The 19,142-nt window shown below is 46.4% G+C and overlaps 2 protein-coding genes across 2 annotated transcripts; one reads left to right on the plus strand and one right to left on the minus strand.

Annotated features, from left to right (window-relative positions):
- Nucleotides 1-345: 345 nt before the first annotated feature.
- Nucleotides 346-8,648, minus strand: LOC144892409 (60 kDa heat shock protein, mitochondrial-like). Its single transcript, XM_078778971.1, has 4 exons — nt 8,519-8,648; nt 2,478-2,657; nt 1,213-1,465; nt 346-521 (listed from the first exon to the last, which is right to left on the minus strand). The coding sequence occupies exons 1-4, from the start codon at nt 8,639-8,641 to the stop codon at nt 346-348; spliced, it is 732 nt and encodes a 243-aa protein (XP_078635097.1). The 5' UTR covers nt 8,642-8,648.
- Nucleotides 8,649-9,028: 380 nt separating this feature from the next.
- On the plus strand, nt 9,029-17,514 carry HSPE1 (heat shock protein family E (Hsp10) member 1). The gene is made up of 4 exons (XM_068096583.2): nt 9,029-9,160; nt 15,626-15,790; nt 16,039-16,128; nt 17,063-17,514. The coding sequence occupies exons 1-4, from the start codon at nt 9,158-9,160 to the stop codon at nt 17,111-17,113; spliced, it is 309 nt and encodes a 102-aa protein (XP_067952684.2). The 5' UTR covers nt 9,029-9,157; the 3' UTR covers nt 17,114-17,514.
- The last annotated feature ends 1,628 nt before the right edge of the window (nt 17,515-19,142 follow it).

Below are 19,142 nucleotides of genomic sequence, written 5' to 3' on the forward strand. Positions count from 1 at the left end.
GGGCTCGGTGTGCAGTATAATACCGTCTTTACTTCACGTAATGTAAAGACGGCACTTCGGTATTTCCCGTGAAGTTCAAAGGAGGGAAGGACGATGCGAAACTCCAACAATGGATGCTATTTCCGTATTTACCGACACAGACAGACGTTCTCCTGCCGAGCGGACATGTGATCACAGTAATGCACTTGCAAGCTTTTGTACCCGGATAACTTTGACGCAAATCTACACTGTTGAGAAACGAATCCGCAAATCAGAATACCACCTACTGTACATCCCCCAAAAATACAGAAACCTCCTTATGGGTCGTTACAAAAATACGGAGTTCCGTGCTATACAGAATGAGTTTCACCCATGTGCGAGTAACAAAATTAATTGCCAAAACAAAAGGATGCCCAAAAAAAAAAAAAAAAAAAAAAAAAACGTTTGGCTTGGACTTGCCTGAGAAATCTCTTCTGGTGTGGTCACCGGCTTGGAGATTCTCTTGAGCTCTTCCACTACTACATCGACAGCCATCATAACACCTGGTAGAAAAGGAAAAGGCGAAATAATAATAATAATAAATCACCACAATGCTCAGGGCTCATCTTAAAGGCTGTGCAAAACAATTTTTATTTTATTTAAGGCCTGGCCTTGATGACGACTATATAGTCCGTGAGTAGAGCCTTCAACATGAAACAAAAACCAAAACAAAATAATTGAATACAATGCAATTCTTAAAAAAAAAAAAAAAAAAAAAAAATTGAAATTAACATTTTACCAAAAAAAATAACAATGAATGAAAAATGAATGAATGAATGATCGTTTTAAGGCCATTTTCCCCGCTGGGGTGGGGGTTAGCCTTGCGGGCCCCATGACAATCATGGTTCCCTGTTTGAGGCAATGTTTTTATGGCCGGATGCCCTTCCTGACGCCAACCCTTGGTCACGCTCTTACGATGCGCAGGGATACGGTGTACCTATTCTAAACCGGGGTACACACCGGGATCATTCATCCCAGCAAGCTGGTACTCAATTTGCCGACCTCGGAACGATGACAGGCTGAGTCAACCCCACTGGCGTTAATTCAGCGATCGACCGGGATTCGAACCCAGGATCCTAGGATCCCAAGCCGGCACCCTAACCGCTAAGCCAACACCAGGCATAAAAAAAAAAACAATAAAAGTCTAAAACCAACGCCAAGTTGCAATATTTTCAGTGCTTATGGAAAGAGCACCTCGTCGAATTTCGATGGGATTGGCACCCTTGCTGATCTTTTCAAAGCCCTCTTTAGCAATGGAACTGGCCAAAACGGTGGCAGTGGTCGTCCCATCACCAGCCTCCTCATTGGTGTTATTAGCAACATCCTGCACTAGGCGTGCTCCCAAATTCTTGATCTTGTCCTTCAGCTCAATGGCCTTCGCCACGGTCACACCATCCTTGGTGACCTTGGGGCTGCCCCAGCTCTGCTCGAGAATCACTGTTCGTCCCTGCAACAAAAGCAGCATGTCATCCAAAAAATGCTCGTTTTGTTGGGTAATAAAATCCTCACCTAATCAACAAACCAGTGTTTTTAATACCGGCAGTTTGCAGCCAGTAATTAAAAACAGAAAGGTGACAAGCAAGAGCTTAAAAGTCCATGTTGGACAGTTCTCTCTGACGTACCATAATCTACACTCTGGAGTGTCAATGCTGCTGAAGTAGTTTCTGGCATGGGTTGATACTGGGTGGTTTGCCATTGCCTTCCCATCAGTATTCCCGAAAAGCTCAAGTAACATGCAGTCAGAAAAACGACATTATTTAAGTTATCTCATCTGGATTCTCAAAGACGAACTCTTATAAAATAGGTCGTGATGTGCGGCTGTCTGTCCATCCGTGAACGTTTTGCTATTTTTGCAACTCCTCCCTTATCGTCCAGCTGATTGTTCTGAAACTTGACACATTCATACAAGACAATACGAGATACAATTGCTCGGGTTTCGATTTTGGAACAAGGGGGCTCACATGGGGTGTTGCTCCCTCCCCCCCCAAACTTTGGATCCAAACTCGTCCCTTATTTACCAACTGACGATTACTATGAAACCTGATATAGATAGCCCTTCGACTCGATGGTCCACGGGATCGCTCAGTCTTACATTCTCCGATTTCGGATCACGGGTGGTCTAGGTGGGGGGTGGTGTGAAGGTGGGGTGGGAGGGTGTAGTTGAGGGAGTGGGGGGGGGGGGGGGGGGGAAGTTACCTCCTGAATTTTTTTTTTGTTCCTTACTCTTCCTTATTTACCAACAGATTGAGGCAGCCCCTCTATTCAATCTTAGATTTTCCGATTTAGTATCGAGGGATCAGCAGTGCTCTCAGAGGGGGCCCCTAAATCAGCAGAGGTCTGGACTACAACCTCAAGAGATGGCCTTCAGCCCACTCGGGGCTTTTTAAAAATATATTAAATATATAATGTGAAGCATGTTGAGAATGAAAAAAAAGGGACCAAACAGGTGTGTTGTTCACCTTTGGTCCCATTGTGATGGCCACTGCATCAGCCAACAGGTCCACTCCTTGCAGCATCAGTGCTCGAGCTTCAGCACCGAAGCGCACGTCCTTGGCATAAAACCGGGTATTTGGCATAAACTGGGGCAATGCCCGGGTAAATGGAGCAGCCCGCCGAAGCATAGATGGGACTCGAAGCATCTGCAAGAATAAGTAAATATAAATAAACCGATAGAAACAGGTCGGAGCACACAGAAGACAAAATTAAAGCATACGATACATATTTGAAGTAGAAGCTTCACCGGATAGGTACTTTCCGTCCATCCCCCCACCCCACCACCACCCCCCCCCCCCCCCCCCTCCTTCCCCTCTCCCCTCTCCCCTCTCCCAGATCCTAACCATCACTTATATCCTTAAATCAAGGTAATGGGACTGGGAGTGAACACAGGAAAATCAAGGGATGGACATTTGAAGCAAACTCAGACACACATCCATGCACACACAAACTCACATCAAGGGGAAAAAAATCCATGGGAGAGGGTTGACGGCAAACAGACCAAAATCAATGGGAGAGGGTTGGAAGCAAACAGACCAAAAATCAATGGGAGAGGTTTGACGGCAAACAGACCAAAATCAATGGGAGAGGGTTGGAAGCAAACAGACCAAAAATCCATGGGAGAGGGTTGGAAGCAAACAGACCAAAATCAATGGGAGAGGGTTGGAAGCAAACAGACCAAAAATCAATGGGAGAGGTTTGACGGCAAACAGACCAAAATCAATGGGAGAGGGTTGGAAGCAAACAGACCAAAAATCCATGGGAGAGGGTTGGAAGCAAACAGACCAAAAATCCATGGGAGAGGGTTGGAAGCAAACAGACCAAAAATCAATGGGAGAGGTTTGACGGCAAACAGACCAAAATCAATGGGAGAGGGTTGGAAGCAAACAGACCAAAAATCAATGGGAGAGGTTTGACGGCAAACAGACCAAAATCAATGGGAGAGGGTTGGAAGCAAACAGACCAAAAATCCATGGGAGAGGGTTGGAAGCAAACAGACCAAAAATCCATGGGAGAGGGTTGGAAGCAAACAGACCAAAAATCAATGGGAGAGGTTTGACGGCAAACAGACCAAAATCAATGGGAGAGGGTTGACAGCAAACAGACCAAAAATCAATGGGAGAGGGTTGGAAGCAAACAGACCAAAAATCAATGGGAGAGGGTTGACGGCAAACAGACCAAAATCAATGGGAGAGGGTTGACAGCAAACAGACCAAAAATCAATGGGAGAGGGTTGGAAGCAAACAGACCAAAAATCCATGGGAGAGGGTTGACAGCAAACAGACCAAAAATCAATGGGAGAGGGTTGGAAGCAAACCCACTAAATCAATGGGGGTGGCCTGGAAGTTGGGGTTTGGGGGTAAACACACCGAAAATAAATAAATAAAATGAATGGGGGGGGGGGGGAGTGGGGTAGCAGCGAACGCACAGAAAAAAGGGAAACGGGGGGGGGGGAGGGGAGGGGAGGGTTGGAGCAAATGTGCCAAAAATCAATGGGAATGGGGGTAGGGGTGGGAGCAAATGTGCCAAAAATCAATGGGAATGGGGGTGGGGGTGGAGCAAATGCGCCAAAAATCAATGGGAATGGGGGTGGGGGTGGGAGCAAATGCACCAAAAATCAATGGGAATGGGGGTGGGGGTGGGAGCAAATGCGCCAAAAATCAATGGGAATGGGGGTGGGGGTGGGAGCAAATGTGCCAAAAATCAATGGGAATGGGGGTGGGGGTGGGAGCAAATGCACCAAAAATCAATGGGAATGGGGGTGGGGGTGGGAGCAAATGCGCCAAAAATCAATGGGAATGGGGGTGGGGGTGGGAGTGGGAGCAAATGCGCCAAAAATCAATGGGAATGGGGGTGGGGGTGGGAGCAAATGCACCAAAAATCAATGGGAATGGGGGTGGGGGTGGGAGCAAATGCGCCAAAAATCAATGGGAATGGGGGTGGGGGTGGGAGCAAATGCACCAAAAATCAATGGGAATGGGGGTGGGGGTGGGAGCAAATGTGCCAAAAATCAATGGGAATGGGGGTGGGGGTGGGGGTGGGAGCAAATGTGCCAAAAATCAATGGGAATGGGGGTGGGGGTGGGGGTGGGAGCAAATGCGCCAAAAATCATTGGGAATGGGGGTGGGGGTGGGAGCAAATGCGCCAAAAATCAATGGGAATGGGGGTGGGGGTGGGAGCAAATGTGCCAAAAATCAATGGGAAAGGGGGTGGGGTGGGAGCAAATGCGCCAAAAATCAATGGGAATGGGGGTGGGGGTGGGAGCAAATGCGCCAAAAATCAATGGGAATGGGGGTGGGGGTGGGAGCAAATGCACCAAAAATCAATGGGAATGGGGGTGGGGGTGGGAGCAAATGCGCCAAAAATCAATGGGAATGGGGGTGGGGGTGGGAGCAAATGTGCCAAAAATCAATGGGAATGGGAATGGGGGTGGGAGCAAATGTGCCAAAAATCAATGGGAATGGGGGTGGGGGTGGGAGCAAATGTGCCAAAAATCAATGGGAATGGGGGTGGGGGTGGGAGCAAATGCACCAACAAGCGTTACGCCTAGGTCCCCCGTCGGGGAAGTGATGCGAGTTGACAAAGTGGAACACGCAGAAAACATGCTATGATATGATATTTCGCTCACAAGGGTCAGACAAACATGGAGGCGGCCATCTTGGATTTTGACGTGGCGACCCAATTTTCAATAGCGTTCTTCCTTATGCCGAGATGCACCCACACACCAGAAGGTACTTCGCTTATTTTTCAAAATATTTCGCTCACAAGGTTCAGACATATATATATGGTGGCGGCCGTCCTGGATTTTGACGTGGCGACCCACTTTACAATAGCGGTCTTCCTTATGCCGAGATACACCCACACACCAAATTAGAAGTTGGTACTTCGCTTATTTGTCAAGATATTCATCTCACAAGGTTCGGACATACATGGCGGCGGCCATCTTTGATTTTGACATGGCGACCCAATTTTCAATAGCGTTCTTCCTTATGCCGAGATACACCCACACACCAAATCAGAAGTTGGTACTTCGCTTATTTTTCAAGATATTCATCTCACAAGTGTCGGACATACATCGTGGCGGCCATCTTGGATTTTGACGTGGCGACCCAATTTTCAATAGCGTTCTTCCTTATGCTGAGATACACCCACACACCAGATTAGATGTTAGTAGTTCGTTTATTTTTCAAGATATTTCGCTCAAGGTTCAGACATGTATATGGTGGCGGCCATCTTGGATTTTGACGTGGCGACCCAATTTTCAATAGCGTTCTTCCTTATGCCAAGATACACCCACACACCAGATTAGAAGTTGGTACTTCGCTTATTTTTCAAGATATGCAGGTTACAAGGTTCAGACATACATGGCATCAGACATACATGGCATCAGACATACTTGGCGGCGGTCATCTTGGATTTTGACGTGGGTTGCACCCACACTAAATTCGAATGCGGGCCTTCGCTTACGCACGCCCGCACACACACACGCCGCACGCACGCACACACACACACACACACACACACACACACACACACACACACACACACACACACACACACACACACACACACACACACACACACACACACACACACACACACACACACACACACACACACACACACACACACACACACACACACACACGGAGGGGAAAGCCATACCCTTTCGCTCCGCTGAGCGAAAAAAATCAATGGGAATGGGGGTGGGGGTGGGAGCAAATGCACCAAAAATCAATGGGAATGGGGGGTGGGAGCAAATGCACCAAAAATCAATGGGAATGGGAGTGGGGGTGGGAGCAAATGCACCAAAAATCAATGGGAATGGGGGGTGGGAGCAAATGCACCAAAAATCAATGGGAATGGGAGTGGGGGTGGGAGCAAATGCACCAAAAATCAATGGGAATGGGGGTAGGGGTGGGAGCAAATGCACCAAAAATCAATGGGAATGGGGGTGGGGTGGGAGCAAATGGACCAAAAATCAATGGGAATGGGGGGTGGCAGCAAATGCACCAAAAATCAATGGGAATGGGGGTGGGGGTGGGAGCAAATGTGCCAAAAATCAATGGGAATGGGGGTGGGGGTGGGGGTGGGAGCAAATGTGCCAAAAATCAATGGGAATGGGGGTGGGGGTGGGAGCAAATGCGCCAAAAATCAATGGGAATGGGGGTGGGGGTGGGAGCAAATGCGCCAAAAATCAATGGGAATGGGGGTGGGGGTGGGAGCAAATGCGCCAAAAATCAATGGGAATGGGGGGGGGGGGTGGGGGTGGGAGCAAATGCGCCAAAAATCAATGGGAATGGGGGGGGGGTGGGGGTGGGAGCAAATGCGCCAAAAATCAATGGGAATGGGGGTGGGGGTGGGAGCAAATGCGCCAAAAATCAATGGGAATGGGGGTGGGGGTGGGAGCAAATGCGCCAAAAATTCAATGGGAATGGGGGTGGGGGTGGGAGCAAATGCGCCAAAAATCAATGGGAATGGGGGTGGGGGTGGGAGCAAATGCACCAAAAATCAATGGGAATGGGGGTGGGGTGGGAGCAAATGCACCAAAAATCAATGGGAATGGGGGTGGGGGTGGGAGCGAATGCGCCAAAAATCAATGGGAATGGGGGTGGGGGTGGGAGCAAATGCGCCAAAAATCAATGGGAATGGGGGGTGGGAGCAAATGCACCAAAAATAAATGGGAATGGGGGTGGGGGTGGGAGCAAATGCACCAAAAATCAATGGGAATGGGGGTGGGGGTGGGAGCAAATGCACCAAAAATCAATGGGAATGGGGGGTGGGGTGGGAGCAAATGCGCCAAAAATCAATGGGAATGGGGGTGGGGGTGGGAGCAAATGCACCAAAAATCAAAGGGAATGGGGGTGGGAGCAAATGCACCAAAAATCAATGGGAATGGGGGTGGGGGTGGGAGCGAATGCGCCAAAAATCAATGGGAATGGGGGTGGGGGTGGGAGCAAATGCACCAAAAATCAATGGGAATGGGGGGTGGGAGCAAATGCACCAAAAATAAATGGGAATGGGGGTGGGGGTGGGAGCAAATGCACCAAAAATCAATGGGAATGGGGGTGGGGGTGGGAGCAAATGCACCAAAAATCAATGGGAATGGGGGGTGGGGTAGGAGCAAATGCGCCAAAAATCAATGGGAATGGGGGTGGGGGTGGGAGCAAATGCACCAAAAATCAAAGGGAATGGGGGTGGGAGCAAATGCACCAAAAATCAATGGGAATGGGGGTGGGGGTGGGTGTGGGGGTGGGAGCAAATGCACCAAAAATCAATGGGGATGGGGGTGGGGGTGGGAGCAAATGCACCAAAAATCAAAGGGAATGGGGGTGGGGGTGGGAGAAAATGCACCAAAAATCAATGGGAATGAGGGTGGGGGTGGGAGCAAATGCGCAAAAAAAAAATCAATGGGAATGGGGATGGGAGTGGGAGCAAAATGCGCCAAAAGTTCATGGGGAGGGGGTGAAAGCGAATCCACTGAAAATGGGGGCAAGGGTCGGTAATCGGTATCGCCACGACAGCAATGCCGATCATGACGGAGGGAGGGTCGGTTCACCCTCTGAGGTTCCACGAGCTATTTCGAAGGTCAAAGCATAAGAAACCCTCATATACTCATTACGTCACAACCTCGTAGTCGTCCTCCCTCCATTTCCCCACCGAACCACCTGGTCTCACAAGACAACTGGAATGTCAAGGCGGATAACGAAACGCTGAAAGTGAAAGCAACTCAAGATTCACATCACGGGAAAATAAAATGCGAAACGTCAACCCCAAAAGTATGAATAAATAAAACAACCAAATCAACCGAATGCGAAACCCCCCCCAAGACGACCCCACACACGTGTCATTCCAGAAACATCCAAGGGATGGATTGAAATTCAGACTCAAAAAATAAATAATAAATCCACACGTACAGTAACAATATATTACAACACTGAAAACGAAAACTCAGAGGTTGTAGCTGTTTGATCATTCAGAGGAGTGCGAAGAGAAGAACACGGACCTTGAGACCTTGATTGTGGTAAACTAGCGGAGGAACGACAGCGTGGTGCACAAAGCACGACCGTACGGGGAAAAACGAAGTCAGACTCAGAGCGCCCCTAGCCGCGAACATGTGCGCCAACATCCGGGAACTGCGGGCAGGGCCCTGTACTCTGTATAAAAGAATTTCGAATGGAATATTCCATTTATCTTTGCATTAACCATCGAACAACGGACATGTTTTCCTCAACAACATCAGTAAGCCGACGTCGGTTGAAGTGTGTGAGTCGCGAGTGCAAAGTGTGTTATTTTGCATCTAATTCAATGATATATGCAGCTTCCAGGGCCCTAATTTTCCAGAAGTTTCGTCACCTTTCAACCCTGAGAGGTCATGACGTCCTGACGTCACCTAAGACTTCCGATATTTTATAACAGTATTTTTTTTCCAATTGACCATCGTATTCCACACACAGGACGAGTTATTAACAAGAAGGAGAGACCAGGTTCGTGTATTTTCTTGAACTCCGATTTTGAGAGCGCGATGCGCATGCGCACTAAACGCGCTGCGCACATGTGGTCTTTCTCGTCGGTTCTGCTCGTGGATAGCAAGGACATTTGCTGAGCACTGAGCAGCGTGAGGTCTTCGCTTGGAAGGTGCATTATGGTAAGTCGCCGTTTTGAACAAGGATTGACAACTACCGTTTGTGGTTGCGTTCGTGGACGTTTCGTTTGTTGTTCCAACCTCACAAATATGAAATTTGTTCACATCGAGTTAATACCTTGGGCTTGGTCATTTACATGTTATTAATTTGATGTTTAACGTGTTATTTAATTAATTTATCCATTTGGTGCAACGTTCGTACCACCGCAGTTTGGGTCGATGGGCGATGGATTCGGGTTGTTTGACATTGCCGACATGGACGTTTGACCGTTGTATTACTGATTTGCCGATATGCGGCCAGCATCCTTTCACGAAAGGACTTTAACCTTTTGGGGTTGGCGATTAAACCTGTTTGAGAACACAATCCGGGCAACGACGAATTCAAATATGATTCAAAAATCTGTAATATATATATATATAAATAAATAAAATGAATGGGGGGGGGGGGGGGGTGGGGGTGAGGGGAGGGTTGGAACAAACACGCCAAAAATCTATGGGAGTGGGGGTGGGAGCAAATGTGCCAAAAATCAATGGGAATAGGGTTGGGGGTGGATATATATATATATCCCTATATCCCTATATCCCTTTGGTTGGTAGTTCCCCACATTATTTCCTTTTCAGACTTGCCCAGCAACCAAACTGTGGAAGAGCTGCGAGTTTCTGCCATCTGAAAAAACAGGATAAATTAAAAATGTTATTTTTTGAGCAACCTCGAAATAAGTTCCAATTGACCTCATATTTTGTTCATATGATATTTATAAACATAGGAACAAGGGTGGCCTTGTGGAGCATGGATTTTTAATAGTATTAAATATTACATATATCTGTGGACCACCCTAATGTTGTGTGTGTGTGTGTGTGTGTGTGTGTGTGTGTGTGTGTGTGTGTGTGTGTGTGTGTGTGTGTGTGTGTGTGTGTGTGTGTGTGTGTGTGTGTGTGTGTGTGTGTGTGTGTGTGTGTGTGTGTGTGTGTATATATATATATATATATATATATATATATATATATATTTATTTATTTATTTATTTATATATTGTTACGGATCCAGGGGGCGGCACTGCCCTTACCGATGGGGGGTTTAATCCCCTCGCCTTTTTAAGCTGGCCGTCTGACCGGTCCTGGGGGTATGACGTCACGCCCGGTCAGCGTTGAATAGGGTATTAGGCCAATCCTTCCTATGACCTAAGTACCAGCGCCTTCCGGTACGCGAGGAAATACTCCCGCCCGGGCCGCAGCGTAATGGATGGATTGCGCCGAGCGAAGCGAGCCGCGACACGGGCCGTTAACAGATTACTAAACCCGATTATAAAGAGGTTCTGCCAAAATCGTGCCACAGATATTCAATAGGGAAAACACGAAGACGATCGGACAAGAATGAAAACCAAAGAATAAGGAGGAACAGGTATTTATTAATTACTATACACAAAAACCAAAACCAAAGAAGAAACGAAAGTAATTTACAGAAGAAGAAGAGGACACAGCGCAAATCCTTATACAAGCTTACTTATACCCAGGGACAAGACAAATAGAACAAACACGTACACAAAAGGGGATTGCAGGCAGGAATGGCTGGACGAAGGATGAGAAGGGTCCGTGCAGAACGGCAGGGCTGGAAGCGAGCGGCCGCCGACTCCCCGCACTCGGGTTCACACGGCAGGACTGCTCGAAGCAGCGCGTCAGCTTCACGCGGCAGGGCTGCTCGAAGCAGCGCGTCAGCTTCACGCGGCAGGGCTGCTTGAAACAGCGTCTCGGAGCTTCACGCAGCTGGTCTCTCCTGCCTTCTCACCGACTCTCTGGAACCTCCTCATGTGCGTCTCTCTCAACTCCAATTCGTACCTTCTTTGTCCAACTCATCTGCACGTCTCGTCCTGGTGGGGGCCTCGCGCCCAGGGTTTTATAACCACCCCTTTGGAACCCTCTCTTGCCACGCCCTCTCAAGCCACGCCCTCTCAAGCCATGCTCACCTCTTCATGACGAGGTGGGGCCACGCCCTTCTTCTCCGATCCTGGCCTCGTGGGCAATGGAGTTTGGGGCGATGTGGAGCCAGTAAACACAGCCCCATGCAACTTACTGGCACTTTTAGGAGGCCGTTGGGGATATTGAAAGGGATCTATCTCATTTGATTGATGCAACGTAGAGTCAACTATTGGAAACACAGCCTTACCTGGAACACATAATAATGATATAACTATGAAAAGGGCCTGTGATTCGCTACGTGTTGCAATGTGGACTAATTAAGGTGCAATTATTGTCCCCCGTCGCTCAGCGGAGCGAAAGGGGGACTATGGCTTTCCCCTCCGTCCGTGTGTCCGTCCGTGCGTACGTGCGGGCGTGCGTAAGCGAAGGACCGCATTCGAATTTGGTGTGCGGGTGCAACCCACGTCAAAAGCCAAGATAGCCACCGCCATGTATGTCTGAAACTTGTGAGATGAATATCTTGAAAAATAAGCAAAGTACCAACTTCTAATTTGGTGTGTGGGTGTATCTCGGCATAAGGAAGAACGCTTTTGAAAATTGGGTCGCCACGTCAAAATCCAAGATGGCCGCCACCATATATATGTCTGAACCTTGTAACCTGCATATCTTGAAAAATAAGCGAAGTACCAACTTCTAATCTGGTGTGTGGGTGTATCTAGGCATAAGGAAGAACGCTATTGAAAATTGGGTCGCCACGTCAAAATCCAAGATGGCCACCGCCATGTATGTCTGAACCTTTTGAGATGAATATCTTGAAAAATAAGCGAAGTACCAACTTCTAATCTGGTGTTTGGGTGTATCTCGGCATAAGGAAGAAGGCTATTGGAAATTGGGTCGCCACGTCAAAATCCAAGATGGCCGCCACCATATATATGTCTGACCCTTGTGAGCGAAATATCTTGAAAAATAAGCGAAGTACAAACTTCTAATCTGGTGTGTGGGTGTATCTAGGCATAAGGAAGAACGCTATTGAAAATTGGGTCGCCATGTCAAAATCCAAGATGGCCGCCGCCATGTATGTCTGAATCTTGTGAGCGAAATATCTTGAAAAATAAGCGAAGTACCTTCTGGTGTGTGGGTGTATCTAGGCATAAGGAAGAACGCTATTGAAAATTGGGTCGCCACGTCAAAATCCAAGATGGCCGCCTCCATGTTTGTCTGACCCTGGTGAGCGAAATATCATATCATAGCATGTTTTCTGCGTGTTCCACTTTGTCAACTCACATCACTTCCCCGACGGGGGACCTAGGCGTAACGCTTGTTTCAATTAACAGCCAATTAAGGGGAAATGTACACAGGGGTCATCTATAAGGGAATTTACTACTAAATTTACATGTGAAGGTTCTAAAAACCGTAACGATACACACACACACACACACACACACACACACACACACACACACACACACACACACACATTTATATATATATATATATATATATTGTTGCGGATATGGGATTTGGCCTCCATCCATATCCGCTTGTAAATATTCCCCTATTTCCCCAATACTCCCCAACTATCCCCAATCCCCCATTCCCTAGTCCCATTGTCTGTAAACAACACTCTGTAGCCCCGACCTTCCCCTTTTTCCCCCATTAAATGTCGTGCCCAGGTTCACCGCATCTCACGTAGACAACTATAGGACATCTTGCTAGTTATTCTTAGTCTATGTCAGTTAAGGACTCGTTTCCATTAATGATGACTCTTCGTTGCACCAGAATGTGATTGTATGGCACCAGTAGTAAGTTTAGGACCTCCCAATACCTCCCCACAATCTCGTCTCCGCATCCTCCCATCATCTCATGGAACTACAACAACAACTACAACAACAGCGGGGGCGGCGCGGCGGCGGCGCGGGGAGTGGGCGTCCTCACTCCGGCTTGGTTAGCCGCCATTGCCCATGTGTTCCGACGGGGTTACCACGAAGGGGCTGACTGTCAGCTCCTCGTCAAGGGCGGAGCCCGGTAACCCCCCGCACCCAATAAGAAGCGGCGGGCCGATTCCATCTGGGGCGGAGCTAACGAGCCGAGGGCGTGTCACTCCCCGCTGGATATACGCAGCCACTTACCGGAGGTGACGTAAGATGCGCCCCCAGCTTGGAGAGAGAAGTCGCCACCTCCAAGCGCTGAATACCTCCCCGCATCTTTGGACCGGACCGAGTCGATTCTGCCCCTGAGCCAAGGTGCACCTTGAGCCATCGACTGCCTGCCCCTCCTTGCCATCAATCCCTGTGTGAGTCAGTCTTGTCCCGTTTGTCTGTGGTCTGTCGGGAATAAGATAAGACCGTGTCTAAGTGCCCGCCTTTCTGTGCTGTACCTCTTGTCCGTGTAGTCTAAACATTCTGCAAACCCATATTATAACCTCCTCCGGAGGTCTTGAGAACTGTACCCCTGGTGTCGTGTCATTTAACCCAGCCGTTGTGTCCTTTCCTTCATTGATCTAGCGTAGCGCGACTTAGTCAACGTTCGAGTGTAATCGGGTAACTTGTGCGAACACGGCGGCCATTCCGCTCGGCCCACCATAACATCAAAGTCGTGTCCGTAACAATATATATATATATATATATATATATATATATATATATATATATATATATATATATATCTCGCGTTGAAATCCCGACTCGGCTATAAACTGTCAGTTTGGTGTTTAACATGCAGGGTGATTCATCAATATGTGTGTCGTCCCTCGGATGGACTTTAAACTCGGGGTCCCGTCTGCCAGCATGGGTTGGTGGATGATAAAGATCCCATGCTGTCCTTGGCAAAGAGTAGGCTCGTATCGCCGACACCATGGCCAAATTCCTGCCCCAACTAGGTGAACGTCAGGCCTGGCCAGACTGGTTCATGAAAGACTTGGGCCAAACTTCCCCCTGGCCGATCCCACAAGGTGGGATAATAGTGGCTGTTAAAGAGCAATAAAAACTCTTTTTCCTAAATGTTGAAAGTTAAGGTAATATGGCAGTCTGAAAAATGTCATCATTCAATTGTGGGCCAAGCGTACGTTGCAGGCGATTGACAAAGGCAAGCCGGGGGAGGCTCACCCCTGGCGATCGCTTTGCGATTCCAGATATGTAGTTATGAGGAGAAACTGTGCAGATTTTACATATTGCTGTGCAAATTCCCCGCCCCTCCCCCATTTTTCATGTCCGAAAACTTTTTTTTAAAAATCAATGTTCTCTGCAACTGTTGGTCCGATTGACAATTTTTACCAAGTGATTGGCTAGACCTGCAGAATTTCTTACTGCTACTTATGATGTTATAAGTCACGTGGTACGGGTGCCACCTTAGAAAAAAAACCTTCAAGTTTGTCACTCTATCTTAAATGGCTCGATGGAAAAATTGATTCATGGCTCATTCTAAAGAACTCTGCATTGTGACAAATAGAACCCTTGATCCCACAAATGTGAATTTATTTTTTTTGCATCATTTAAGGAAAAATAAATACAGAAACCCAAAAATTTTGCCGTCATAGGTCAGGTGGCCGGCCACCATATTATTTTTCGTTAAAAAGGCTAAAAACACTTTTTCTCCAAAACGGCTGAGCAGATCGAGCCAAAACTTTGCATGCATGATCACGTAACCATGACGAACAAAATGTTCTGCTACCATGACGTCATAGGTCATATGATTTAGGAGCTATGATTGATTTGAAGCATAAACCTTTAAAACCTATCTCCTCCCTTATTTTTGAACATATCGAGTGGAAACTTAACAAATGTTCCCCATGTCTGGAAGCTAAAATAGTCTGTTGGAATTTGTGATAAGTAATAGTTTGGCAGCGATCAATAATTCAATGAAAACCTTTAAAAAATTTATTTCTCTTCAACCGCTTCATTGATTGACGTGAAATTTTATAATAAAGTAGAAGTCCTGAAGGGGAACAAGTTTATAAAATTTCAACATAATTGGTTGTACGGTCTGGAAGCTAGAAGTTATTGTGTGAAGAAGAAGAAACTCTGCATTATTATCTTATCCAGCCATTTGACTTTTCAGTGTATTTATGAATGATGTGCTGTTTTAAGTCGGTGGCATCCTCTCTAATTACATACGTCTATTATGTACTTTTTGACCCTTTGGACTGCGAAGACCCATTAGACCTTTGAAGAACAATTACGTTCTCCAAGACCCCAAAATACGCAGAACACCCTTAAATACAACGAAGACCTTGAGGACACAAATGACCCCGACGACTCGTAACACCCCAATGACACAAAAGACCCTGAGGACCCCTCATTTTTTAAATGTTAAAAGTACAAGACTGAATTCAGTTTTATAAATAGGATGCCACGTGTCACGCGTGTCCGATGAAAACGGGGTTGTATCAAATCGGGAAGGCGGAGGAAACCAGTCATCATTGCCAGCAGTTATAAAGTGGCAGTATTATTACAGTCAAGAAAAAGTGAGCTTCCATGTTAATTCATCCACCTCCTTAACCTCCCCCCACCCCTCCCTTATCTTCCACTCTTCCTACTCCCCAAACCCCCCCAGGCAACCAAAGCTTTTAAGAAGTTCCTGCCGCTATTTGACCGTGTACTGGTGGAGCGTTTTGCAGCAGAGAAAACGACCAAGGGTGGGATAATGATTCCTGAGAAGGCACAGGAACGAGTCCTAAAGGCCACCATAGTTGCAGTTGGACCAGGAGCACGTACTGATGTAAGCAATGTCCCCCCCCCACCCCCACCCCACTGATTTGCCTGTTCCTTTTGGTTCGCGTATCTCAACCTGCAAAATGAACAATATATGGATTTCTGTGCTGAGATTTTGAAATTCTGAAATTTGCATTTGGCTAGAACTGAAATTAATATCTTCCAATGTCTCTTGACTTGCATTGTGGAATTGCGGAATTGCTGGCACATCGAGTGTGGTCACCCCCTTTTGGTACTTTCGTGTGATTTTAACAGAAGGGGTTTGTGAAACAAATGAGTGTTGCCGTCGGAGAAAAGGTACTTCTGCCAGAGTACGGTGGAACCAAGGTGGTGCTTGAGGAGCAGGTAAATTTTATATTGCACTTTTTGGGATAGCTCCATCGATATTCAACTTTCTTATCCCTTTGCCACCGCATCTTATACCTTGTGTCTCCGCTGTACCAAATGACAACCCATTACCACTCTTAACTTGTAGCTCAAAGTCCTTTCCTCCTTTCCTCGGTTCCTCCTTTCCTCGGTTCCTCCTTTCTTCTGTTGCTTTGCCTTTTTGCACTTGAACTCTGCCTGGTACCTTCTCACCCTAATTCCATTACACCTGCAGTCTCATACGCCCACACCTTAGGCCAACCTCCTTTGGTTTTGTTTGTTTGTTTGTTTTTCTATGGATTTATGCCGACGTTGGAGGCATTATATTTTTGGGTTGTCCGTCCGTGATAGGTTTTCGTTACCGTGATAACTTGAGAACGGCTGAAGGGATCAAAGTAAAACTTTGTACAGGTATGTACAATGATGTAAAGATGAACTAATTAGATTATGGGGTCAAGAGGTCAGAAGTCCCGTTGGGTAAAAAATATGTTACTGCACTAACTTGTGAACCAGTGATGGGATTTTGACCAAAATTGGTACACGGGTATATATACATGTACCAATTTTGGTCAAAATCCCATCACTGGTTTACAATTGGCGCAGTAACATAATTTTTACCCAACAGGACATGATGAAAAGATGAACCAATTAAATTTTTGGCATCGAAGGTCAGAGTTCATGTCAGGTAAAAATGTGATTCCCGAGAACAGCTGAAAGGGATTTAAATCAAACTCGGTACAAGTATGTAGTAATGTGGGCAGAGGCATTTCGGGCGACGTCCAAGAGTTCCATTCTAGTTTATTTGTAATTTTGTACCTTTATTAATTTTCAACAGGAAAAAATATTCCGAACTTCATCTCACCTTTATTTTATTGTACTCTGTGATCTCCCCTCTATCCCGTTTATGTTCCAGGAGTATTTCATGTTCCGTGATGGGGACATTCTTGGGAAGTTTGAAGATTGAGTGCTGAACACTACTTCTTTTTTTTCTAAATTCTTTTTTAATATCCTATGGTCTAAATCGATGCAGACAAAAAAAAAAACAGTGCATTAAAAAAAGAAGAATGAAAATACGAATTCTCCATTGACTGTCCCTCGCTTTGTGGTGAGACTTATGTTATGTACTAGAGAGAGCCTGTGTGGTTTGATGTGCTCACTGAATGTACATTACAAAACAAGTTTGTTTGGGGTTTGTTTTTTGTTTTTTGCATCTGATGTATGCTATTCTCTGCAGTTTCTCACCTCGTCTTTATTTCAAAATCACTGCTCAACCCACCCGTGATCATTGCAAAGCTGTTCTATGGAGCCAAGCTAAATATTGATAGTGCACGTAAGAACTCGAATAAAGCATTCTGGTTACGACAATGAATTGTATCGTTCTTTTTATTTTATTATTTATTTGAAAGTACAGTACATTTCATACCTGCTGGACACGTTAAATGTGTGCATTTTATCGTGCTGTGAAGCAGATGTCTGTGAGACGCAGTTTTGGAATGTTTTATTTCCTCGTCATGGCATTCACGTCATTCACATCATCCGTGCTATCACTATCCTCCAACCCAATAACCCTTTCAGTGTTTTTGATTATCCATAAAATTTGTATGCTTATGTTAATGGTTTTTCATAAGTGGAATTAAAAGTAATCTTTTTTTTTTTTTCTGAAATGCTTTCAAACAATTAAAATATTGCATTTGCAAAGTTGATATTCAGAGTGAGTCAAGTGAAGAAGAAAAAAAACAAAAACCTAACCCATGGCCGAAGGAAACGGTTTAGTTTGGCATTTTAACATGAAATGGACAAAGCCTAGAAACAAAGGAAACCCATTATAATTACCTTTTAGAAGCCTTTAGAAATCCACTTTAAAATCCTCTAGAATTAAATATGGTGGGTTGGAGAGGTTGTTTTTTTTTTTTGTTTTTTTTTTTTGCATACAAGATCGAGGCTCGTGAAAGAGCGAACATTAATCACACAGAAAGACAAACAGACACATACAACAAATAACATCGGGAGCAGTAGACAAGATGGGGAGAGAGGGGGAAGGACACAAACAAAACATTTGAGAGCAGGGACCGAGAGACATGGAGACATCGAGAGATTTGTGGGAGGGAGAGGGCTTTGGGGGGGAGGCATGTGAAGGGGGGGGGGGAGGGGGTGGGAGAGGTCTAAACATATGTACACTGCCAGGACTTCCAGGAAGGAAGTTGGAATTTCAAACAAGGTGGATCAGGGGTGAATTAGTGGGGGTAGAAAAGATCAAGGTTTTGGATGGGGGAAGATAAGAGATGGTGGTGAACAGCTGTTTTAAAGACCTGGAGGGAGGAGTGGGATTGAAGGGAGTGTGGGAGTTTGTTCCAGAGGCGGGAGAAAAGAGGAATGAAAGAGTGAAGGCGAGCAGAGAGCCGATATTTCGGCAGTTTAACCATCAGAGGGTTGCTGGCAGATCTTGTGCGACCTGTAGGAATATTTGAGGGACAGCACAGAGAGAGCTGGGGGAGCAAGGCCGGAGAGGAGTCGGTAGAAGACAGAAACACCACCTACCTGCCTGCGGTGAGTGAGTGAAAGGCCCTCAGAGATAGCTTCATCGCGGGAGATTCCAATGATTTTGAAAGCTTTGGATTCAACAGCGTGAAGCCGAGCCAGGTGTGAGGCAGGAGCACCAGCCCATAGGGGAGAACAGTATTCCATTGAGCTGCGGATGAAAGCCTTGTATGTGGTGAGGAGCTCAGGTGTGCCGAGGAAGGACTTCGCACGACGGAGGATGCCCAGTCGGCGACTGGCTTTGGAGGCCAGCTTGGAAATGTGGTTTTCCCAAGAAAGATCATGGCAGATAGTGAGACCCAAAAGCTTGAGTGACAGAACTTCTTGGAGAGGACTGTTGAGAAAGTAGATGGGAGGGTTGTCCAGTCGATCTTTTCGGAGAGACGTAGTAAGAGAGTGAGATTTGTCAGGATTGAAAGACATGTTCCACTTGTTTGACCAGTCTGTGATTTTGT

Source organism: Myxine glutinosa, chromosome 1 (assembly GCF_964187855.1).
Source record: "Myxine glutinosa chromosome 1, kmMyxGlut1.1, whole genome shotgun sequence".
NCBI lineage: Eukaryota > Metazoa > Chordata > Myxini > Myxiniformes > Myxinidae > Myxine > Myxine glutinosa.